The 23579-nt window shown below is 51.9% G+C and overlaps 13 protein-coding genes across 13 annotated transcripts; 4 read left to right on the forward strand and 9 right to left on the reverse strand.

The window, feature by feature from the left end:
• Positions 1 to 31: 31 nt before the first annotated feature.
• BCR37DRAFT_379835 (succinate dehydrogenase flavo protein subunit 1) lies at positions 32 to 2153 on the reverse strand. The gene is made up of 3 exons (XM_040869357.1): positions 2103 to 2153; positions 1865 to 2037; positions 32 to 1792 (listed from the first exon to the last, which is right to left on the reverse strand). The coding sequence occupies exons 1-3, from the start codon at positions 2130 to 2132 to the stop codon at positions 82 to 84; spliced, it is 1914 nt and encodes a 637-aa protein (XP_040725064.1). The 5' UTR covers positions 2133 to 2153; the 3' UTR covers positions 32 to 81.
• A 101-nt stretch (positions 2154 to 2254) lies between these two features.
• On the reverse strand, positions 2255 to 3776 carry BCR37DRAFT_24134 (WLM domain-containing protein). The gene has a single exon (XM_040866556.1). The coding sequence runs from the start codon at positions 3544 to 3546 to the stop codon at positions 2296 to 2298; it is 1251 nt and encodes a 416-aa protein (XP_040725065.1). The 5' UTR covers positions 3547 to 3776; the 3' UTR covers positions 2255 to 2295.
• On the reverse strand, positions 3527 to 5640 carry BCR37DRAFT_24215 (uncharacterized protein). Its single transcript, XM_040866565.1, has one exon. It carries the CDS (start codon positions 5482 to 5484, stop codon positions 3805 to 3807), a length of 1680 nt encoding a protein of 559 aa, XP_040725066.1. The 5' UTR covers positions 5485 to 5640; the 3' UTR covers positions 3527 to 3804.
• Positions 5641 to 5796: 156 nt separating this feature from the next.
• On the reverse strand, positions 5797 to 6180 carry BCR37DRAFT_392977 (uncharacterized protein; the record flags this gene model as incomplete). Its single annotated transcript, XM_040871231.1, has 1 exon — positions 5797 to 6180. One exon carries the CDS (start codon positions 6178 to 6180, stop codon positions 5797 to 5799), a length of 384 nt encoding a protein of 127 aa, XP_040725067.1.
• Positions 6181 to 6999: 819 nt separating this feature from the next.
• On the reverse strand, positions 7000 to 8097 carry BCR37DRAFT_379837 (Brix domain-containing protein). The gene has a single exon (XM_040869358.1). The coding sequence runs from the start codon at positions 8057 to 8059 to the stop codon at positions 7058 to 7060; it is 1002 nt and encodes a 333-aa protein (XP_040725068.1). The 5' UTR covers positions 8060 to 8097; the 3' UTR covers positions 7000 to 7057.
• Positions 8098 to 9163: 1066 nt separating this feature from the next.
• BCR37DRAFT_24097 (WD40-repeat-containing domain protein) lies at positions 9164 to 10774 on the reverse strand. The gene has a single exon (XM_040866554.1). The coding sequence runs from the start codon at positions 10708 to 10710 to the stop codon at positions 9361 to 9363; it is 1350 nt and encodes a 449-aa protein (XP_040725069.1). The 5' UTR covers positions 10711 to 10774; the 3' UTR covers positions 9164 to 9360.
• Positions 10775 to 10847: 73 nt separating this feature from the next.
• BCR37DRAFT_379840 (uncharacterized protein) lies at positions 10848 to 12677 on the forward strand. Its single transcript, XM_040869359.1, has one exon. It carries the CDS (start codon positions 10874 to 10876, stop codon positions 12527 to 12529), a length of 1656 nt encoding a protein of 551 aa, XP_040725070.1. The 5' UTR covers positions 10848 to 10873; the 3' UTR covers positions 12530 to 12677.
• Positions 12574 to 15612, reverse strand: BCR37DRAFT_379841 (Piwi domain-containing protein). Its single transcript, XM_040869360.1, has 3 exons — positions 15354 to 15612; positions 14938 to 15276; positions 12574 to 14893 (listed from the first exon to the last, which is right to left on the reverse strand). The coding sequence occupies exons 1-3, from the start codon at positions 15389 to 15391 to the stop codon at positions 12721 to 12723; spliced, it is 2550 nt and encodes an 849-aa protein (XP_040725071.1). The 5' UTR covers positions 15392 to 15612; the 3' UTR covers positions 12574 to 12720.
• A 25-nt stretch (positions 15613 to 15637) lies between these two features.
• Positions 15638 to 16101, forward strand: BCR37DRAFT_392983 (uncharacterized protein; the record flags this gene model as incomplete). Its single annotated transcript, XM_040871232.1, has 2 exons — positions 15638 to 15658; positions 15712 to 16101. The coding sequence occupies 2 exons, from the start codon at positions 15638 to 15640 to the stop codon at positions 16099 to 16101; spliced, it is 411 nt and encodes a 136-aa protein (XP_040725072.1).
• Positions 16102 to 16219: 118 nt separating this feature from the next.
• On the reverse strand, positions 16220 to 18131 carry BCR37DRAFT_24416 (putative U4/U6 small nuclear ribonucleoprotein Prp4). The gene has a single exon (XM_040866575.1). The coding sequence runs from the start codon at positions 17701 to 17703 to the stop codon at positions 16267 to 16269; it is 1437 nt and encodes a 478-aa protein (XP_040725073.1). The 5' UTR covers positions 17704 to 18131; the 3' UTR covers positions 16220 to 16266.
• BCR37DRAFT_24281 (SPT2 chromatin protein-domain-containing protein) lies at positions 17793 to 19075 on the forward strand. Its single transcript, XM_040866567.1, has one exon. It carries the CDS (start codon positions 17883 to 17885, stop codon positions 18996 to 18998), a length of 1116 nt encoding a protein of 371 aa, XP_040725074.1. The 5' UTR covers positions 17793 to 17882; the 3' UTR covers positions 18999 to 19075.
• Positions 19076 to 19125: 50 nt separating this feature from the next.
• On the forward strand, positions 19126 to 21130 carry BCR37DRAFT_398739 (P-loop containing nucleoside triphosphate hydrolase protein; the record flags this gene model as incomplete). The annotated part of the gene is made up of 2 exons (XM_040871762.1): positions 19126 to 19251; positions 19553 to 21130. The coding sequence occupies exons 1-2, from the start codon at positions 19177 to 19179 to the stop codon at positions 21128 to 21130; spliced, it is 1653 nt and encodes a 550-aa protein (XP_040725075.1). The 5' UTR covers positions 19126 to 19176.
• A 134-nt stretch (positions 21131 to 21264) lies between these two features.
• Positions 21265 to 23574, reverse strand: BCR37DRAFT_413658 (uncharacterized protein; the record flags this gene model as incomplete). The annotated part of the gene is made up of 1 exon (XM_040872248.1): positions 21265 to 23574. The coding sequence occupies one exon, from the start codon at positions 23572 to 23574 to the stop codon at positions 21265 to 21267; it is 2310 nt and encodes a 769-aa protein (XP_040725076.1).
• Positions 23575 to 23579: the final 5 nt, after the last annotated feature.

Here is a 23579-nt window from a genome sequence, read left to right on the forward strand (position 1 = left end):
GGGTGGGATGGGAAGATAACAAGTGTGCATGTACACCACTGGCAAAAAACAGCATTCTCCTATTTTAACTATACGCATCGTCTAGTACACACGCTTGAAAGGTGGCACAGCCTTGCACTCTGCCTCGTCCAATGTGTTGGACATGACGCCACGGTAGCTGAGCTTGACGTCGCCGTGGGGTGTGGGCTGGAAGGACAAAGTGTGCTTCATCCAGTCCTTGTCATCACGCTCCGTAAAGTCCTCACGCGCATGCGCACCGCGAGACTCCTTACGTGCCTCTGCAGAGTTGACAGTCTGCCGAGCACACGTCAACAAGTTCTTCAACTCAATCGTCTCCAACAAGTCGGAATTCCAGATCATCGACTTGTCCTGGATGTGAATACTCTCAAACTTCTTATCCACTGCAGCGAGCTTCTGCACACCTTCATCAAGGGAGGCTTGCGTGCGGAAGACACTTGCATCACTCTGCATGGCTTTTTGCATCTCAAGACGCACTTCAGCCGTTGAGCGTGTTCCCTCGCGTGTCCGGATAGCATCCAAATCAGCGATACATGCAGCTCCTGCATCAGCAGGCATGGCTGATAGTGGTGTTCCGGGTGTCAATGTGTCGCGAATACGGTTGGCCACGGCACGACCAAAGACAACAATGTCCAGGAGTGAGTTGGCACCGAGACGGTTAGCACCGTGTACAGAGACGCAAGCAGCTTCACCAGCAGCGAACAAGCCAGGAACAACCTGATCCTTGCCGGCCTTGTCAACAGTCAATACCTCGCCGTGGAAGTTTGTTGGGATACCACCCATGTTGTAGTGGACGGTTGGCAAAACTGGAATGGGCTCCTTGGTGACATCGACACCGGAAAAGATGGCAGCAGTCTCTGAGATACCAGGCAGACGCTCAGCGAGCACTTCTGCGGGCAAGTGAGAGAGTTGCAAGTAGACATGGTCCTTGTCTGGACCAACACCACGACCCTCGCGAATCTCCATGGTCATGGAACGCGAAACAACGTCACGTGAAGCCAGATCCTTGGCAGTAGGTGCATAACGCTCCATGAATCGTTCACCTTCAGAGTTGAGGAGGTAACCACCCTCACCACGAGAACCTTCAGTGATCAAACATCCAGCGCCATAGATACCAGTTGGGTGGAACTGCACAAACTCCATGTCTTGGAGTGGCAAACCAGCACGGGCCACCATGGCCATACCGTCACCAGTGCACGAGTGTGCGGATGTGCAAGAGAAGTAAGCACGACCGTAACCACCAGTCGCCAAGACAGTCTTGTGAGAGCGGAATCGGTGAAGCGTACCATCTTCCTGGTTCAGGGCAATGACACCCTTGCATTCGCCATTCTCCATGATGAGATCCAAGGCAAAGTACTCAACGAAGAAGTTTGTATCGTGACGCAGCGATTGTCCATAAAGTGTGTGTAGAAGTGAGTGGCCCGTTCGGTCAGCAACGGCAGCACATCGGTATGCCTGTCCACCTTTACCAAACTTGAGCGACTGTCCGCCGAATGCACGCTGGTAAATTTTGCCTTCATCCGTTCGCGAGAATGGCATACCAAAGTGCTCAAGCTCCACGACTGTTCGCGGTGCTTCGCGACACATGTAGTGAATAGCATCCTGGTCACCCAGCCAATCAGATCCCTTCACGGTGTCGTACATGTGCCATCGCCAATCATCTTCAGTCATATTGCCAAGCGCGGCATTGATACCGCCCTGTGCTGCGACAGTGTGTGAACGGGTTGGAAAGAGCTTCGTGATGCAAGCAGTCTTGAATCCAGCTTCTGCGAGTCTAGAGAGAGAAAAGTGTCAGCTTACATGATACACTTTTTTCCATGTGCGGGGTGGCAATAGATGGACATACCCGAATGCTGCACGGAGACCTGCACCGCCAGCACCGACGACGAGTGCATCGTACTCATGGTCGATGACTGGGTACTTTGAGCCAATCATGCCGACGGAGGATGCCTCCTTTGCGCGAAGTGGCCGGTTGCCGATGATTTTGTTGGCTGCGCGGGTAGTCGAGAAGGCGCGGCACTGGTGGTTGTTAGCTGTGTGTGATATATGCAATGCTATCCGAGGATGGCCTGGGATGTACGTACTTGCAGCGCCTGCTTTCTTAGAGCGAGCATGGTCTGAGATGTGTGTGGTGGTTGTCTGCTTACATTCGAGGTCAGCAGCACACGGAAGAGACAGGAACAGCTGCACGTGACTCGGGGCAACAACCAGCTCAGTTCGTGCCCAAAGAGCAGCTACTCCAAGTACAAACAAATCATCCAGTCTCGGGCTTATGATTTACGAACTCTTCTTGATCGCTTGACAGCCTAGCTTGTTAGTTAAAATTGAAACATGGGGCAGATTATTACGTATACACATCCACATGCTCTTTTCGTTCATTTGCAAGCAGCCCTCACAGAGCCAATGTTGTCCAAGTCGATTCGCTCCGGAGGGTCGTTCAGTGCCACACGCATCGCAGTAGGCATCCCCAAGCTTGTTGGCTAATGTACAAATACCGCAAAACCAACGGCCAGGGATCGTAGCAAGTGGCATAGTTGTCATTTTGTCTCCAGACTTGGTAGCTTTGTCTGCAGCCAGCTTGGCGAGGTGGTCTTGTAAAGTATCTCTGATGAGACCGCGCTGCTTCATTCTTGCATAATCACCATTCTCATCGGCTCTTCTGCGCTTCTTGTTTGGATTTTGTAGTGCAGGCTTGAGCTTGGGCGTCTCTTCGTCAGATTCGATGATGATAATATCAGACTGCGCCTGTATTGGTCTCTTGGCCTTCGTATCGTCTGTCATAATAGTTAGACTTTCATCATTGGAAATTTCCTCCTCTTCATCCACCAAGACTGGGTCTTCAGCTCGACCATGACCACACCATTTCGCATCAAACAAGCGTCGCTGAGCCGCTTCAGCAGCACGTTGATTTGCAGAAAGCATACCTGATAAAGCACCCCCAACTTTTTGTCCCTGTGGTCCTGTCCCTCTCTTTCTTCGCTCAGCGGCTTTTCTGATTTCTTGCTGTGTTGGACCAGCTGCCCGTCCACCAAGTGTCTTTCCTTCGCCCAACTCCAAGAACTTGCCGGCGCTACTACTCAGTAGTGCGTCATACTCTAGATTGAGTGAATCTAGAACTCTGTAGAACTGCTCGTCATGCGGACCGCGTACGATATGCGCTAATTCATGTAGCATTGTTCCCATGACATCTTCAAATTCAAGGTGTGAGCTATCATCAAATGGCTGCCTCAATCGCAACGATATCTTTTGTCCTCGATTGAGATTTGTACCGAGTAAGTTTTTTTGCTCAGGGTAGAATTCAGCAAGGGTACGAACGCGCCAGCTACGAGCTTTGAGGATTGGCATGACATGGTTGGCGACGCGTTGTAGCGTTTTTTGAGCACGTTCTGCATCTGGTTTCTTTTTGAGATGCACAAACGTGCCTATGAGCTTTGCCTCAGACATGAGCGCATCCAGCAAGTAGCGTCTTGTGTGGCGTTGCTTTCTTTGTCGTTTGGCCTGTTGGTGCAGAAATGCCTCGTTCTCCATCTCGTCAAGGGCGAGCACTACGTACGGTGATCAGGAACTTGACAAGACGTTATCACACCAGCGGTGACGATGAACAGATGTGCGTAAGCTGGCTGGGCGCTCTGAGTGGGAATGATGACGATCATGAACTAGAATGATGCTGAGCCTTGGGTCTTGTAGGATGCGGCTGAGGCCACGAGCTTCTGGCATCATCCATACTTTCAAGGGGTCAAGTTCATTATGCTGCATCAATCTTGATTCACAGGTATGGCCTGATTATCAGTCATACTTACTCTTGTAGATCCACGAGTTGCCAACATCTCGTTTGCCTTTAGCTTCAGCCGCTCTCAGTATTTGAGCTGCTCTCCGTTTATCCTTCTTGCAACCATCACCGCGCAGATACAAATCACCCAGCACAATCATCGCATCAGCATCGCCCCACGCGCTCGCAAGTTCGAAGTACTCCACTGCACGCTTCTTGTCAGCAGCAACACCCCAACCATTGCGATACGACATGCCAATCTCAAACATGGCAACAGCCAATTCTGCACCAAGATTCTTCCCAGCCATCATAGAGCGTCGCATAGACGCATGGACTGTATCACTCGCTGCTTGTGCCGCCTGTTCGAGATATACAAGGCTTCTGTCGACATCAGCACGACAACCCCAACCGTGCCGTAATGCGAGACCATAGAGCAAACAACCAACAGGATCACCCGCTTCAGCAGCTTTTCTGAAATGATGCGTTGATTGGGGTAGCATGTTCTTTTCGTGTTGCTCGATACCGAGATCCACATGATCATCCGGTGAGAGTGCATTATCCGGAAGTGACGCCATGGGCGAGTCGTTGAGTGAGACTTGTCGATTACCGGGCTTCATTGACTTACGCGACGTCGAGCGTGCACGCATCGGAGGCCGTCGGGTACTCTCCACTTCTTGACTCGCATATCCACCGGCGACTGCATACGAAGCAGGCGTACTGCCCGGATTGGCAGAATGCGATTTTCTCGCCTCTATGGACGGTGATGGACGTCGACCATCCAGTTGCAGACTCTCTAAGCTCGCCATGAGGTCTTTACGCGGAAGTCGACTACGTGGCCGCGAATCATTCAGATCTAGTCGAAGCGAGCCGCCTGGCGTCCGAGGCGACGCGACTCCATGTGTTTTGCTATCACTTGGAATGCGTGAGCTGTAACCGCTACTGGTACTCACTGGCGTGTGGGAGGTTACAGCAGGGTCGGAAGCATGGCGTAGCGATTCAGCTTGCCGTGGTGACTTGCCAGATTTGCTGAGTGCACGCATGAGTTGCTTGGGTGAAATCATACCAGGCTGTCCAGTGCCAGAAGACACAGAACGGCGCGTATGTGGTTTCATGAGGAAGCCATACATACTGCCCTCTGGCTGATTCGGGGATGGCGTCCGAGAATTAGGATTGTGAACGATATACTGCTCTCGCGGAATGTCGCGCGGTTGATGAAAGTTAGAGTAGCCATTAGGTTCTAGTTGTTGTAGTGCATGCTGGTGAGGACTTGGCTTGACGGTCGCATCAGAAGCGATACTAGATACGCTATCCCGTGACGCTATCGCTCTTTGTGGTCGTCGCGCTTGATCTGGTGTTGTGTACCGGTGAACAGGCTCCGGCTCTACCCAAAATGAGCGCACAGATTGCGCATCAAACTGCTTGGGGTGGAGAGACGTTTGCGTGAGGGCTTGCTCATGGTACACTTCCTGTGGTCCCTGAGAACCCATGTAATCCTTGTACGCAACTGTTGTGTCTGAGCTGAACCGGGTATCCGTAGAAAAGAATGATTCTGCGACGGTAAAGGTACTCATTGCATCGGATTCTGTATACTTTGTCGTGCCCCGTGCAGCAAAGACTAGGTCGTCGAGTGGGCTGCGCCCTGGCATTTGTGGATAGGTTGCAGGCGACGACGGCATTGATTTGGCGGTTTGATGCATTGATTGCCCGTCCACTTGGCCTGATGTTGGAGTCAGTGAGTGAAGCTTGTTTAGCGTAGAGCAGCTGACTGCATCAGGAGGTAGAGCGCAAACAAGCAGATCTGCTCTTGCTCCTGTGTTGTGTTCGTGGTCGGGGCCGGCGCGCGCGCTTTGACTTGTGAACTATTTCCGGAAGACGCTCAGGCACAGCTGATGGACACCGTACATGGTATATATATGCAAATTGGGCCGGTTTGTCTAGTATACATGTATAGCTGGAGTCTCCTCCTCGTGATACGTTCATCATGAAGCAAAGCTGGCCTCGCCCATTCATCACCGTCGCAGCTCAAAACTCTCCATCATCTTGGCAAATTGAACCTGTACATCCGTCGCATTCTTGAGTAACGGGTCCCCGCGGCTTCCATACACCACATTGTTCAGACACTTGTACCATGCAGGGTCATAGCATTGGTCGCCACATCCAAGCTTGCCTTTTGTACAAACAGCCCGCTCAAAGCAGTCAGACTGGCCGGCATCGTAGTAACTTTGCGCACCTTTGCAAAAGCTCAAGACGTTATCTGCTGGCGGCAAGAAGGTTTCTAGCGCTGTGCTGTTGTCCTCCTTCTTGACAATCGTTGTGACGCCTAGTGGCAGTGATGTGATGCAAGTCATCTGAATGGTCGCCATCAAGATGGACGAGATGAGGGAAAAGTGCATGATGTGCGTTGCTGTACCTCAGAGAAAGTCCTGAAATGATGCCTTTGAATAGGTATCAGAGTGGCGATACACTTGATTTTGTAGCACTCGTCGGTTCGAGTATGCATGTTCATAGAATGCTACCAGCAGCATGGGCTAGCTTTCCTTCTACTCGTCTGTCTTACTGTGGGTCTGCATGGACGATCATCCGTCTTCTGGGGTAAACAAGGGATTGTCATCAATGCCATGGCCCTTGGCCCGCGTAAGTTGTCGGGCAAGGAGATCTGTAAAACGGAACAGAGCTCACAGACACTTGGACACTGTAGCAGATCTTAGGCTCGCGCGATCGCGTCATTGCAAAAGTGACACAGTCCGTCGGGCTAGCGCATCTCCGTGTCAAGCAGAAGGGCAGTACCCTGCGAGCATTAGTTGATCGACAGCGGTATCCATGGTATAGGGAAGTCTGACGAGTGCGTCTACAATGATTCTTCATTCATTGATTTATGAGAGCATTGAGCAGGCGGCGAATCTGAGCCGAGCTTCAGTAGCAGGTGAAGCGACTATCTCCCGATTGGTGTAGCTCGCGACTTGTCAAAAGTCGATGTCGCCAAAAGAGGACGAACATGCAATCAGCCTTGCCACCGGGTTACCGGGAAGACCCGGAAGAGCAGACTGGCGAACTGGCAGGCAAATGGCACTTTGGCAGGCAGATCCGCAGAACACCATGACAGCATGCCGTTTGCGCGGCCAGATAGGATGTGCAATGGGCAAGCAAGGTGGGCGATCTCTTGGAGCCGTCGTCGATCAGCGTGCACCAGATGGGCAGGCGACACCAGAAAATGTAGAAACCAAAAGTGCTCGCTGATGCTATATGTATGTAGAAAAGAGATCTAGACATCTACTGCCGAAGACGTTTTGGACCGCCTGCAACAGCTTCTTCCTCTTCGCTGTCATCATCCTCACTCACAATGTCATCACCTTCAAAGTCATCACTGCCCTCCTGCTCATCCTCTTCTGTATCGCGCGACCGCTTGAGCCCCTTGAATTTGCGTGTCTGCATCTTATCGAGCTCTTGCTTGCCAATATGGATTTGCGCCACCTTGTCACCCATCTCATCCGTTTGAATGTTCTTCTTTGTCTTGGCCACCTGCTTTGTAGGACGCTTCATGGCAAGCTTCAGCATACCTTCATCAGGTAGCTGTAATCTTCTCATTCGCAAATCGAAACTAGGACCCATCTCCTCGAGCTCAACTCGCGGCAGCTTCTGGCCAGACTTGTGCGCCTTGATGAGATAGACGCGCAGCTGTACAGGCGGCAGGATGGAGGAGTCTGATGAATCTGCATGGGTCAACACCATGATGTGCTGAAGTGCAACGGCATCCATGCTTGAGATCTCGCGTCCGCGGTATAAGTCGAGCAAGAAACTCTTGAGTTGTCGGAATGACGGGTGACTCTCAAACAGCGGTCCCGAGAAGAGCATGAGTGGCCGGATACCGACATTTGTTTTGCTGCCCTTGAATTCATGCATGAACTTGGGGTTTTCAACGCCTACTTCAATCATGTCGAGGACACTCCCGTCAAACATGCGCGCACACACGAGGTTGTTGGGTCGCTTCTTACTGTGCGTACCCACCACAAACAACGAGGCATCATTCTTCTCTGCAAAGAACTCGAGCGACGATGCATCCTCAAATGGCAAAATCTTGTTATCCTTCTTACTGAAACTCTGTGCATCTGGCTTCTTGAGCGCCATGAGATCCTGCAAGACAGACTGCGTGATGGCATTGGCTGTTTGGGAACGCACAAAGATGGCCTGCTTTGCATTTTCCGTGAGTTTGGGCGCTCTGTCGTCCATGACGCGCTTCGTCCTCGCCGTCTTGGGTTTCGCTGCCTTGAGCATCGTTGTAGCAGATCTAATGGAGGAGCAGAGTCGGTGTGTATCCTGCTGCTGCTGCTTCTTGACTTTTTCTTTTTCCCGCGCTCGAGATCAGATGGCACGGAGTAAGGGGAAACCACCTCTCACAACCATCATACATGGACAATCACAGCGACAGATGTGGCCAGACGACTTGTCCCTTGCCTTTGTGCGCATCATCTGATTTCATGAGTGGTATGCTAACAGCAGGCGATCCAGATAGTCAAGTCGAAAGCGCCAGGTGTCTCGATTGAAGCGCATCTCGCCGCATTGCGCATCGCACTCGTTCTAGGCCCGCCCCGCCAACACACCTACAAGGAGACAGACTACATCGATGGCATTGTGTTCTGGCAAAAGCGGTACAGCACATTGGAAGATGAAACGCTACGCCTCCGTGCAGATCTCGCTCGTGCACAAGCTGCACTGCAAGAACAACAACACGAAGACTCGGTGGCCCCTCGCAAACGAGGAACAAAGAGCAGACCTCGCGCTAGCGATGAGGAAGTCTTCGTAAGTACGGCGCTGGACCCAGTACTGCATGAAAGATTGTTACAGAGCTCTCCGTTACACACACCTGCGGCACCCGTCCTCCATGCACTAACAGTGCTCTATCAATCACGGCCGGGGACGAAGTCAAGTCTTGGTGCTATGCTATTGAGTTTTGGACGCGCTATAGTCGTATACCTCCGGAAACGATGCATACTGCAAGACACACCGCGCAAGACTGTCATTGACCTGCTTGCGCTTTGCAAAACAGCCTGGCGCATTGCAGCAGAACGGTGGAAGTCGTGCCTCGAGTCGGATAGCAGCGCCAAAAGAGACGCAGAGCACGCGAGTAAGCAAGTGGTTGTTGGACTTGTCTCGCTGCTGCCACAGTGGTCAACCATCATCATTCAGACTTGTGCGCATCAACCGGTGTGCAAAGCAGGTGAAGATCATCCACTTGAACATGACCAGAGGTTGGAAATCACCAGCATGGCACTCTCGATTCATGAGATGACCGGTGGAGATCGAGACATCGCACTCTTTAAAGACTTGGTTGAGCGTATCCGGAGACACCTGCTCGTGACATATGACATGGCCACCAACACGGTCCAATCCCGTGAAGCGAGTCATCAAACCTTATTCTACCTCATCCGCATGCTTGCTGCACTGCAAACAGAGACTTACCAAGCAGACGCGGCTGAAATGTTTGAACAACGCATACTACGTGCGATGCAGGAAAGAAACGAAGCAGAACAAGATCTCTGGACGCTCGGTCTTCTCAAACGTTGGATCCAATTGGACTAAGCAGACGCTGATGCAGTGATCGATTGATGCACACCACGATTGATTTGTAGCTGACAATCTTCACCACCACTCACAATGCCCATCTCACCCCATGCCACACACATGACTTGATTACTGCCGGTACTCTGCCGTTCCTTCCTTTCTTGTTTTGTACGGCCAATGACATAGAGTGACCGGTCGTTACGCAAGTCCCAGACGCGTACATCACCATCGTACGAGCCACTTGCAAAGAGGTATGCATTGTTGCTCACACCAGACATGATGGGTGCTCTAGCGAGACTAGACACAAAGTTACCGTGTCCTTGCAAGGTCGAGCGTGTCAGTTGGTTTGATCGCAAATCATGCACCTGTACACTGCGTTGTCCACCTGTCAAGACAATAGAAAGCGACGGGATGCTGAGTAGGGAGAAGAGAGGCGAACCGGTCTGAATGGTTGTGATGGGCAGCATCGTTGTCAAATCTGTGGCAATGAGTGATTTATCCCAAGAAGAAGAGTATGCCAGTGACGCATCTTGTGGATTCAACATGACTTGTGAAATGGGTTGACTGTGTGTTTGTTTGAGTTGTCGACTTGTCAAGACACCGACACCCGTACCACGCTGTCGCTTCCGTTTCGCTTGATGCGTTGCAATGTATGGTTGTCCCAACTCATCCGAGGTATCCCAAAGACCTAAGATACCGTCTGATGAGCCAGAAACAAGCGTTGTGCCATGCAAGTCGCATGACTCGACAGATGCGACGTGACCACGCAGTTCAGCCGTGCAGGTGAGTGCATCGCCTGAAGCATGGAGTTGCCAGAGCCGTAGTGTACGGTCCATACTCGCTGTTGCTAGATTTGCCTGTTGACCCGTCAAGGAACCAGCATAGGCGACTGCTTTGATAGCATTGGTATGGCCGATGCCTGTTGCTTTGCAATGTTGCGATTGGTCCCAGACACGGACAAGACTATCGTAAGATCCTGTGACGATGTCTTGTCCCTGGAGTGCTACCGCAGAGATCCAGTCGTCGTGTGGGTAGGATGCTAGAAAGGAAGGTGGGAGGATGGAACGGATGTATTCGACATTGAGGACCGTCTCGCTCGACAGGCCGCGTTTTGTGAGGAAGTCCTGGACAGAGGTGCTTAGGAGTTCGCCGTCAATTAGGAAGGAGAAGGGAACAGGCTCATCTTGCTGGCCTAGAAGATGGTTGACGACCTCAGATAGGCCGTAGCGCTTGAGGGAGGTGGGTACGAGGATGGGAGCATCTTGGTCAAAGGCGACGGATGCATCCTTGGTTGTGAAGTTGATTTGCACATTGAGGGTGTCTGTGCCTGGTGCGGCTACTGTCTCTTGCTCTGTGGTTTCCATTCTCTCTAGCTCTAGGTCTCTAGCTCTGCTCCAGCTCTAGCACCAGTAGAGTAGTCCTTGTATAATTGTTCCTGGTTGTCACTTTTTCTTGATTCTTCCCACGCACAAAAGACAGCGAGACAGCAGCAGCAAGACACCAACACCATCCAAGCACCGCAGCAGCATGTCTCTCCTTCAGCTCGTCGAGTTTGAACGCGATGAATACTGCCGCTTCGAAGACTACGGCCGCTACCACAAACACCTCACTCGGAAACTGCATACCCTCAGAAAGGGCTCAACCACAAGCAAGACTAAGACTAAAGTAACAAGTGGCCCAGCATGGCTACTCCCCGTGCTGAGTGCAGAACGTGTCTGGTCAGCTGCGATGGAGACGAAAACAGCTGCAGGTCCACATCAAGTGGTTCTTGCCAAATTCCGCAAAGCCATCAAGTTTGCCGCGACAACAACCACAGAGACGAACAATGTCTCGGCCCTTGAGAAGCTGGAAAGGGCAGTGTATGTGGATTACCTGACTGCACTACTTCAACAAGAACGCAGTAACCTCGACTTGGCCATTCACTTCTACGCACGCGCTCTTGTTGGCTTACAAGTCTACAATACAGCCCAACAAAGGCAGAAGAACAATGCAGCCGTTGCATTGACAGAAGCAGTCGAGACAGGACTCCGATATGTCTTGTATACCTCACAGACTGTTTCTGAACGTAGCCTCAATCTGCATGCGTTTGCCATTGAGCAAGTCACGACCGCCGTAACGGAAGACGCACAAGCCGATCAGACGTGGCGACAACTCATCTTGTCTGTTGACTCGGAGGCATTGACACCCACGGGCACCGCAACTTGTGGTGATGGTACAAACGATACATCCGATACGCTCGTCTCGCAAATCAGTTGGGCTGGTAGAACGGCCACGTTGAAGCAGAGTCACTTGGCTGCCTCCATCTCAACGGCCCTTTCTGGTCGTGCAACTGCGTCACGAAGTCGAGACTCAACGGATGCACTGGATACCGTGATTGCAGCATGGACAAGCACATTAGAGACCCTACAACCTTTGCTAGATGCAGAGGAAGATCAGGATGCAGCACAAGATCTGGAACTCATCAAGGCGTATGCGCAATTCGAGTCGGGCCAAGATTACCTCGCACGAGACAAGCGACTCATCACAACACTTCCTGCAAGGGAAGGCATTCTTGTGCTCGATCAAACGATTGCACGGCTCACTCAAGCGGCAGGCTTGCCAGGAGTATCCAAAGAACAAGCTTCACTTGTGTCTCTGCAACAAACGAGCGCAAAAGCAGAACGATGCGTCTTGCTCAGCGACGTTCACGGTGTCTCCCTCGCTGGTATCGCGCTTCTCAATAAGGCAATCACATACTTGACAAACAACCGACAAGATGGCAATTCTGACCCACATGTCACAAGCGAACAGCAAACACAAGGAAGCCGCCTCCAAGCGCTACAACAACGACTGCATCGTCATATTGCAGAACACACACTCGCGTTATCTGGTGATGCTGCAACTGACTCGGGTACTGTATTGGATCCTGCGGCATGGTACACGGGAACTGCTAAACAACTTGCCAAGACGGATGCAAAAAGCTTGGTGGCCAAGTCTGCTGGTGCGAAACCCATTGTTTTGGATATTGCATGGAATTACTTGTCTGGTGCTGTGGAAGCTGGCGATGCAACTATTCAGTCGACAACAGCAGTTCGAAAGGAGGAACCCATGGAGGTGGATGGCGCCGCTGCTGAGAGTGAGGAGCAATCGACGCCTGGTAAAAGTGCAAAGAAGGGTCTCTTTGGATCCATCTTTGGACGCTAGCATGTAGCATAGCGTTGTAGTCAAGAAGCACAACATACACAAGACGCATTTCGCAGAGCAGACTCATCAGTATGTGAGTAGAGAAGATCAGATAACATGCTAACTAAGATTCATTGAGATACAAGTGTTTGCGTTCGCCGCAGCAGAATTGGCCATAAGAAAATCTGCGACCAAGAGCGCCCAACAGGGTCTTAGATATACCAGACAGTCTCACGAAGCTTTGCATTCAATTGAGGTAATTTGCCCTCATCTGACTCTTGCTGACCACCAGGCTCAGACGACCTCATGGATCCCACATCCGAGTCACCATGGCAGTAGGCTTTGACGCGGTTACCAACCAAATGAGCATAGTACGTCACTGGAACGAGCGACACCGAGGTCGTCGATCGTGCAAATGTGTAGCACAAGTCATGCGTCAACTTGTGCATCTGCTCAGCCTTGAATCCAGCTTCATCGTGAATCACTTGATAATGCGTTGGTCGAGCCGTTCCCTTGAAACTCGTGTGAGCAGTCAAGAAGAAGTCAAAGTCAACGGGATGCGTGATTTGCGAATCAACAAGCGTACCGGCCTTGACGTTGCCGAGACGATCACCATCTTGTGGCTTACCGGGGAAGAATCGGGTGTGGTGTCGCTTCTGACAAATAACAATTGTCACCATACACTCAATCTGATGGTCTTTGCAAGCCTCCTTGATGGCCTTGAGCTCACCTTGCTTGACTTGAGCAAACTGTCCCTCAGAAACACCATCTCGGTAGTAGACGATGTGTTTTGGCTTCATACCCGTGTTCTTGGCATAACAACCAATTGCATTCTTCACCAAGGGCCTCATCTCATCAATCATCTCAACACGAGCACCTTGAGACCTAGCCTGACCAATGTACTTGGTGGCGAGTTTATCCTTGTTACTCACAAGCGACACAATCGAAGGTGCACGACCACCCAGCATACCAGGTGGCGGGTGCGACACATCTGCACCAAGCAACAAGACAGGTCCACGGAACGGTGCCGTCAAGATGGGGGAACTGTCAAGTTGTGTGTTTTGGCCACCGAGTTTTTCATTGACCTTGAGCCAGACATTGTCACAGTACTGAGCATTGGCCTTTCGCAACTTGGCAGCAGAGATGCATTGTGAGGGAATACCAATCAACACGTCACAAGCCTCCTTGATGGCACCATAAAGCTCATCACCACCTTGACCGGGAATGATGAAGAAGAGCACATTGGCAGTCTTTTGAAAGGTCTCACAGGTCTTGATGTAGAATTGTTGAACAACCTGCTTGATGTTGCCGTGCTTGTTGGCTTGCTGTTTGAATGGCTGCTTCACAACAACATTGGTACCATATCGCATAGCGGCTTGAACAACCTCTCGCTCAAACATCGAGGGATCATCACGCGGGTCTGCAAAGTTGAGAATACCCCAAGAGTCAAGGGTCGTTGTCTTGAAAAGTTGTTTGCCCATTGTCTTCCATTGACCGCCCTGAGGGCGCAAAGACTGATTCTTACCAAACTTGATGGTCGGTGCAGGAAGGAGCCTAGCATTGGCAATCATGGGTTGTGGGTTGATCTTCATGTGGAAGTTCTTCAGCATCTCATCATTCTGCCAGTCAAGCTTCGAGACATTGTCCTGAATGGAGCGGATACGATCAGGTGGTGGCTGAGCGGCGTTCCTCACAATCTCTGCAGTCTGCTTGCCCGTCAACAATGTGTTTGGGAATCGTTGACCTTCAGCAACAAAGCACAACTCCATGGGCAACTTTGTCTTTTGAGGTCCAGACATCTCGAGGAGGGGTGCATTCTTGTGCTTGAGATTGATTTGGTAGGTCTCCTTGAAGTACTGGTCCACCGTGTACTGCTTGCCTTCCTTCTCAAACTTGGCAGTGACGGCAGTGTCTCGAGAAATCATGAAGATCTTTTGCTGACGAGGTGGACGTCCACCACGCTCCATGTGCTTTGTGTAGATGGAGAGTCCCTTGAGGATCTTGTTCAATTGCCTCAACTGGTGCTGCTGAAGACGAGCAAGTTCATCGGGCGAACGCAAACCCAAGTTGAGAGCGACGAATTGAGGGACACTCAAGTCTGGCTGGTAGAAGGCGGTATGAGCAACATCGACATTGATGGTCATGCAACCGGGTGCTGGACGAGCGCTCTGGAAGACACCACGCCACAGCTGGACGCCGCCTCCGAGGTCAAAGACATTACCCCTGATGGTACGGTCAAAGTAGGAGGTCAAGCTCGTGACGGTTGGGAAGCGTTTGATTGGGCCGTCGCGGAGGAGAGCAGAGAGGAAGCTGATGCACTGGATGATGTGGTCATCCTCGAAACTGTAGCGCATGTTGAGTGCTTCAACGAGCGTGTTGAGGTTACTGCAAAGTTAGTCGGGTGAATGAGAAGAGAGAGGGACACGTACATTTTGACGGTCTTGCGCACAATGAGCTTGATTTCATACTCCTTTTTGCCCGCCTGAATCAGAATTGTCTGATCAAGCGAATCAAAGGGCATAGGACCGGTAGACCAGGCAACAGCCATACCGTTGTAGATGATCTTTGCATTGCCAAGCAGTTGCTGGACTTGGGGGTGGCTCCAGATACGCACGTTGCGTTCCTTTTCAGCTTTTTTAGAGGAAGGAGCACGACCGAGTGAGGGAATAGCGACGTCCCACTGCTGGATGTCTACATCAGGCAGCTTCTCGACCTTGAAGTGGTTCGTCTTGACTGCAACGGTTGTGCCGGCAGCAGAGTAGTTTGGCCTGAAAGGGGGGGTTAGCTATGCGTTGTTCAATATGGAGATTGTGTCGGAAGTAAGTGGCGACTGGGGATCGCATACCTTCGCACATTTGCAGTGAGCTGCATTGTGGTCGACATGACTGTGGGTGAGTGATGCGCTGTACTCTGGGACTTAGCAGCAGCAGCAGCAGGGAGAGAGGGAAGCTCGAGGGAGGGGAGCTTGCGGGAGTTGGTGAAGTGTGCTGCTGGTCCTAACCCTGTCGAGTGCAGTTAGGGTCGCAGCAGCAGTCAGAAGAGTCAGTGAAGGGCAGCAGTCAGTCAGTCAAGCAGCCAAGAGCAAGGACAGAGCAAGAGAAAGCATACACAGACCATCCTAGGCAGGCAATGGCATCCTCAACCACCAACGTAAGCCAGTCACTACAAGGACAGCAGCATGCAGGCACACGGGAGAACCACAGCAAGCTTGGTCCTGGTCTGCTGCTCTCGACGTTTGGCTGAGCGAGTCTCGGGCATTCTCGTCCGATGTGCTTGGACCCGCTGCCAGGCCCTGTCTTACTGGCAATACCGAGGCTAACACACATATCCAACAGGTACTGAGGTACGTGGCACTAGGCTCAGGTCTCCTCTACGGCTACTTCCACAACGCAACCCTGCACAAAGCCGCAGAGGGTAAACGGGCAGAAGCTGCCTATGCGACAAAAGAGCAACTCATCAAGAAGGCAAAAGCAGCTTATGCGCAGTCGAAGCTTCCTGCATCGCAAAAGACTGGCGATGGCAAGATTGTCCCGGATTGGGAGAATGGCTCCAACTTGGACGACTACTTTAAGCAGCTCGACGCAGAGGCATAGAGTGTGCACTACTCTCTCTCTCTATGCTTTTCTTCTCAAAAATGACGCTGCTCTAAGGGTAGGCAGCTAGCATACATCTCTGCAATGCACAATAGACTTGCACCGACCATGCTCGTGATCTTCATGCTGTTTGCTGCTTGCTTATGCTTGTTTGCATCTTCTCCTCTACCTAGACCAAAGCCGCAGAGTGCGATCAAAGCCACTCGAGCACAGTTGTGTGCCATCCCCGCTGATATCCACACTCATCACCTTCTTCTCCGCCGGGCCCACCAGTGTCTTGATCAACCGCCAGTCATCCGTGCTCCAAATATTCACAGCTCCATCATATCCACTCGACGCCATAAATGTCCCAGATCGCGGCACTGGCGCTTCCCCCTCTTGACCTTGTTGTGTAAAGAAGGTCTCTTGACCCTGATACCGAAAGAAGCGTACATCACTCACAAGACTTTTGTGAGCAGGCAACGTCTGTGTACATTTGACCTGTCGAACATCCCACACCTTGATGGTATCATCTGCTGATCCACTGACAATCGTATATCCATCCGGTGAAAAATCAAGTCCCTGAATAGGCTTGACATGACCATCCAAGACCATAATCGTCTTACCGGATCGAAGATCCCAAACACGTCCAATCGCATCCAATCCACCACTCGCAAGCAACGCACCGTCGTCTTGACACGCTAATGCATAAACCTCATGCGCGTGTCCTTCCTGCTCCAACAATTCTGTCGTTGTTTCCGCATCCCAAAATCGCCAAGTCCCATCGAATGACGCAGAAGCGATATACTTCCCTGATGGATGAAAGACACACCGTGCAACACGACCCGTATGGCCTTGTAGCCGAGCAAGTGGCTCTTCAGATCCTTGTAGGCTCCATAAACAAACATCTCCCTCACCGCCTCCAGAGATGTAATTGAGAGCACTCGGGGACTGACCCAACGTTGCTTGTGGGTGCCAAGCCAAGCCAGAGACTTTATCCGTATGTCCCACTGTTCTTCGAGTTTGTTCTAATGCCGTGCTATCAAAGATACGCACATCACCCGACCAAGCACCTGTTGCAATCCATGCACCATCCGGCGAGAACCGTGCAATGGAACAAGCTCTGTCTGCAGCCACTTGTGATCCTTGTGACGTGAATGCCTTTAAGCGTGCATGTTCTGCCTTTCGAGCAGCAACAAGACGTGTGCCAGGAATGTTTTGTTCTTGTCGTTGTCGAGCAAGTCTTGCTTGTGCGCGTGGGATGCTATACCGTAAGAGATCCCTTCGTGCATGCAAGAGCGCATCTGAGCCAGCAGTCTCATACTCCTCCTCTTGATCCTCTTCATCCTCCTGCATCACACCCTCTGCAACACCACCATGCTGATCCAACGACAATACATAACGCAAACGATCTCGACGATCCGCTGGTCCCTCGCCGAATAAAATGATGGGCTCACCACGCTCTCGCAGTTGTTGCTTGATCTTCACATCGTCTGTAGGAACGGCAATGAGACGCGCGCGTTGACGTCGTGCGAATTCTTGGTGTGCGGCATGTGTCTCGCTGGTTTGTGTATTGGATGCGAAGCCTGAATGTTCGGGGAGGGAGGCGTAGTCGATCGACATGCAGCAGTCCAGTGATGAGCTGTTCGTGGCTAGGCTAGGCAGGGCGCGTTTTCTACTGCGATTGCTCTTGTGTGCTGGTAGTCGTGTGGAATTGAATTCCGTGGGCGACGTCAACTGCGCAACTTCAAACAGACTACTCTCCTGACATCTATCAAAGATCCATCAAAACAAATGCCAAGATGCTTCTAAAAGGCAGAGATGACTACCGCCGCCTCCTCGCCGAATCAACAGCTGCAGACCAAGAGCGGGAACAACGTCTGCAAGCGCTTCGAAAGCAAGAAATTCGTGAACAAGCACGTCGCGCGCATGAAGAGAAGGAAGCACGACAACGTGTGATTCAGGAACGCGCACAAGCGATCAGTGAGGCGAAAGAGGCAAAATCGCGCGCTGAGCGGGAAGCGAGGGATCGTGCAGCTGCGATGGCGCTTGCTGCAAAGAAACGACCGTTATCTGTTGTGGAAGCGCGAGAGAAGCGTGAGCGATTGGAAATGAATCGTGTTGGGCCACAGGGGAAAGGGACGGTCAAGACAAAGATGGCGCCGTTGCAGAGATTGACGACGCCGTCGCATTTGTATGGCACGAAATCAACGAGTGCGTCGCCAAAGAGTACGGGTATGGTGGGCCTACCGCCACGTCACGCATCACACAAAGGTGGTGCGCCGCATCTTGATGAGGTGCAGCCACTGACTCGCATGACTGGGAAGAAGGCGGGCAGCAAGGTAAGCAAATCGACCAAAACACCTACACAATCGCTGCCACCGCTACAAGCACTTCAGAAGAATGGTAAGCGTGATTTAAGGACTATTGAGGAAATACAGAATGATTTGTGGCGGAAACAAGGGAAGAATCTGCCATACCTCAAGGAGAAGAAGGCATTGTCGAGTGCTCCTGCTGGCCGGGAACGCATGATTGCTGCACCAAGGAAGAAGATGCTGCCAACGATGCAGGCAAGGCAGCAGGCTTCTTCGATTGCCCGTCGTCCTGCGTATGAGGATGAGGATGAAGATGAGGATGCAGATTCGTTCATTGCATCTGAAGAGGAAGAGGAAGAGGCATACAGCCAGCGTCAACGCAGCAAGCAGGATCTCTCGTCAGAGATTTGGGGATTGTTTGGGAAGCGCAAGGCCGACTATCTATCAAGGGACGTGGACAGTGACGAGGATATGGAGGCTCATGCGAGTGACATTGAGCGGGAGGAGCGTCGTGCTGCGAAGGCTGCAAGGGAGGAGGATGCGGCGGAGGAGCGTAAGCTGCGAGAGGCTGAGGCGAGGAAGGCGGAGAGGCGGAGGAGGTAGTTCTCTACTAGCTCTACTAGTACTGTTCTAGTACTGTTCTAGTTATTCTACAGCACTTCAACACGTGATAGATTGCACTGCTGAGTTGCCATGAGTGACTGTTCTCTCTTCCCGGCTCGTCCTTTCCCCCCTCCGACTTCCATACACCCAAACGCAACTCCTTCAAGCTACACGCAGCATGAGTTTCAACGTCCTCCGCGGTTCTGCGAGGCATGCTGCTCGTCAGGTCACTCGTCGATCTCTCGTCGCTTCCGTAAGTGCATTTTCCATGGGGGGAGCAAGCATCAAACAGGGCCTCTCTTGTTTGGCGGAAATTATCGGACCTCCATGTCCGTGTCTGTTGCTCGATGGGTACAGTGCAGGAGGTAGAGAGGACGTGTAGATGGACAACAGCACGGGCAGCATCTGTTCAATCCAGGTCCAATGCACCCACCAACTCGATCCATGTCCACACACTCTCTCTCTATTCCGCTCAACTGCAAATCCACTCGTCACCACCACCCACAACTCCCCCCTAACAACCACCCAGTCAAGCATGGCTAACCATCCATTAGATCCGGAACAAGACACCTCTCGTCTACACATCTGTCCGAGGCTACGCAGAGGCCAAGGCACAGCCCACCGAAGTCTCCTCGATCCTCGAAGAACGCATCAAGGGATCTGACTTTGCCGCTGACCTCGCCGAGACCGGTCGTGTCTTGACTGTTGGTGACGGTATTGCTCGTGTGCACGGTCTCTCCAATGTTCAGGCAGAGGAACTCGTTGAGTTTGCCTCCGGTGTTAAGGGTATGGCGCTCAACCTCGAGGCCTCCGTTGTCGGTGTCGTGCTCTTCGGTAACGATCGATTGGTCAAGGAAGGTGAGACAGTCAAGCGTACTGGACAGATTGTCGATGTCCCTACCGGTCCTTCTTTGCTCGGCCGTGTCGTGGATGCACTCGGTGCGCCCATTGACGGCAAGGGTCCCATCAAGGGCGAGGAGCGTCGTCGTGCCCAACTCAAGGCACCCGGTATTCTCCCCCGTGAATCCGTCAAGGAGCCCATGCAGACTGGTCTTAAGGCTGTCGATGCCATGGTCCCCATTGGCCGTGGTCAGCGTGAGTTGATTATCGGTGACAGGCAGACTGGTAAGACTGCCGTCGCACTCGACACCATCCTCAACCAAAAAGCCATCAATCAGACCTCTGACGAGAGCAAGAAGCTCTACTGTGTCTACGTCGCTATTGGTCAGAAGCGATCCACTGTTGCTCAGCTCGTGCAGACACTCGAGGAGAACGACGCCCTCAAGTACACCATCATTGTTGCTGCTACTGCTTCCGAGGCTGCTCCTCTCCAGTACATCGCTCCTTTCTCTGGATGCGCCATGGGAGAGTGGTTCCGCGACAACGGTCGTCACGCCCTCATCATCTACGACGATTTGTCCAAGCAGGCTGTTGCCTACCGTCAAATGTCTCTGCTCCTCCGTCGTCCCCCAGGCCGTGAGGCTTACCCTGGAGATGTCTTCTACCTCCACTCTCGTCTCCTCGAGCGTGCAGCCAAGATGAACGTTTCACAGGGTGGTGGTTCGCTCACTGCATTGCCCATCATTGAGACGCAGGGTGGTGATGTGTCTGCCTACATTCCAACCAATGTCATTTCCATCACAGACGGACAGATCTTCCTCGAGGCTGAGCTCTTCTTCAAGGGTATCCGTCCTGCCATCAACGTCGGTCTTTCCGTGTCTCGTGTCGGTTCCGCTGCTCAGGTCAAGTCGATGAAGCAGGTTGCTGGTTCGCTCAAGCTCTTCTTGGCTCAATACCGTGAAGTTGCTTCGTTTGCTCAGTTTGGTTCTGACTTGGATGCCGGTACCAAGGCTACATTGGCTCGTGGTGAGCGTCTCACTGAGTTGCTCAAGCAACCGCAGTACTCCCCACTCACCGTTGAGCAGCAAGTGCCACTCATCTTTTGCGGTGTGAATGGTCTCCTTGACAAGATCCCCGTCGACCGTATCGGTGAGTTTGAGAAGAAATTCTTGGCTCACTTGAAGTCCTCCGAGTCGGAACTCATGTCGACCATCTCAAAGGAAGGCAGTGTCTCCAAGGACTCTGAGACAAAGCTCAAGGCGACCGCCACATCTTTCATCTCGTCCTTTTAAAAAACAAAGTTGCTACTAGATCTTAGATCTCTTGGCTCCATCTGTCACCGTAGCTCAAAGAGAGTGCTCCTGATCCTTGTCCTTCTATGCTCGTGCTATGCCGTACAAGTTACAACCCTTTTGTTGAATTAATCCTAAAAACGACTACCGTAACTCGCCGTCGATGCACCCAGTCCAGAATCCCCCGTCGCCCATGTTGCAAGGGATAAAGCAGATCCATCACTCCCCGTACTCACATTCCGTACAAGACTCTCACGCATCCCAGCAGGTCGTCGGGTCTCTGCACCATGCTGCTGTTGTTTACGAGCAGCAACAGCAGCTGCTGCATCTGCTTGTGTGACATACCCTGAAACAGGACGACCACCCACCGTCATCCGCTTTCGAGCATCTATACTCCCTTCCTCACCCACAACGGATAAGCGATCACTGTAGGTATGTTGCGGTGCGACGCCAATACTCAGCCGCAATCCACGTAACCGTCTGCCACCCTGCTGCTGCTGTTGTGGTTGAACAAGACTTGCTGGTCGTTCCTGAACATTCGGTATAGATGCAAACGTCACTTGTCGATGTTGTTGAGATGTAGACGCATCACTCGTTGCAGCATGTTGCATCTGCAATCGCATGGCAGTCCGTGCTTGTTTCGCCTCTCGTTCAGCTCGCATTGCTGCAATCTGTCTCGCTCGACCTTCATCACCACTCTGCTTGGTGGTATCTAGTGAATACCCTTCAAACACAGCATCCAAGCTCTGTACATCATTGCGATCAAGAGACAATCCGCCTGTTCCCAAAACAGAGATACGAGGTCCCCAAAAGCCAAGGGAATCGGGTCGTTTGGACACAGCACCTGCGTGTCCTGCTGTAGAAGTATCAGCCGCACCTTCCGTCAGGAATGCACGAATCGGTACAATAGGACGTTGAGAATGGGCAAGGGCATCGCGACCACTTTGCCAATCTGCCATCAAGGCATCTAAATCACTGCCAAGGGCATCATACTGCCTCAATAACGCTTCTCGCGCTGCAACCTCATGGTCTTCTGATTCACTTACTTCATCTCCTTGCAGAAGAAGAGTAGATTGTTGGCGTAGTGTAATGAGTCGTGCTTGTGTGGAACGTAATGATTGACTCACCATCGTCATCTCCCGCGCACGTCGACGCGTTTGCTGCACTCTGCTCATGGGTGGCAATTGTTTCTGCATCGCTGCGGTGTGGAGTACTTCTTCGAGTTGATGACCCAGTCCAGCAGTGAGTTGCGATAATGTAGCAAGTTGTTCAATAACCGTTCGCCAAACAGCAGTATGGTCTGGTCTGCCATCTGCTTGAACGGCAAGCAGGCAGCAGAGCACTTTACGTCGTCGCTGGTGAATATTTTGCATCAAGTCAGTCAGTTGTCCAGCACTGCTACTTGCATCACATGTGAGATGCATCGTGTCGTCAAAACAACCTTCACCCTGTTGGATGGGTCGAAGCTCGATATTGTACATTTCTGCAAGTTTGCTGGATTCATTCAGACTCGCAACTCCCTGCAGTACATCAAAACTGCGATCCAACGCTGCATAGAGTAAGTTGAGGGATGCAGTCAAAGTAAACCTGACAGTCTCCTGCATAGCATTATCCTGCTCAATGAACCGGATCGCTTGCGCACACAAGCTATCGAGTAATTGACAATGTAGTACAAACTGCTCACATCGATCTGCTGCACGAACATGCAATAATCTGCGATACGCACGACGTGACTGCGCCCACATGAAGCGTGCAAGAAGTAATGTCAAGAAGAGTGTTGCCGATGCCTTGGATTTATTGTGAAGCGTACTTGATGTAGCGGCGCGCTTGTTTGACCAGACTAGTAGGAGGGACACGAGTAGAACGCAGCCACCTGAGCCCATCCAGTACTTTGCCACACGGCGTTCATCCCACGTAGCTTGTTCATCTGCATCGAACTGGAAATTGGACGGCGCACGCAGTTCAGACCTACCAAGGCGTCGTTGCGGGCCTTGCTGCTGTTGTTGGACTGCCAAAACTTTGTCTGCCAGAAGCTGAGAAGTACACAAGACATAGCGGAAACGTTCCAAAAAGCGAGCAGATTCTCTGACAGGAACACGCGGTGATAGGGCCGTTTCGAATAGAGCTTGGAAGCGACCTTGTTTACCGCCAGTGGTGGGTGTGAGACGTAAAGGCCGCGTCACTTGAGCTGATCCGAAGCGCGTCTTGGACGGCCACGGCGCTACAGAGGATGCTGATGACGGCGGCGCAAAGTCTGTTTGTGTGGGCGATGTAGTGCCACTGCTGTAGTAACCGTAGTCGGCGATGGGTGGCGGCGGCGGAAGGATGTCCAAGTGGGAGACAGAGTCCTCTAGACCGTATCGGCGCCGCGCATTGGTGTTGTGAGCGAGCTCATCGAGATAGGCGTTGAGATGGCCGTTGTGTGACATTGGCTTGTACGCCATTGTTT

Source organism: Protomyces lactucae-debilis (assembly GCF_002105105.1).
Source record: "Protomyces lactucae-debilis strain 12-1054 chromosome Unknown BCR37scaffold_10, whole genome shotgun sequence".
Taxonomy (NCBI): Eukaryota; Fungi; Ascomycota; class Taphrinomycetes; order Taphrinales; family Protomycetaceae; genus Protomyces; species Protomyces lactucae-debilis.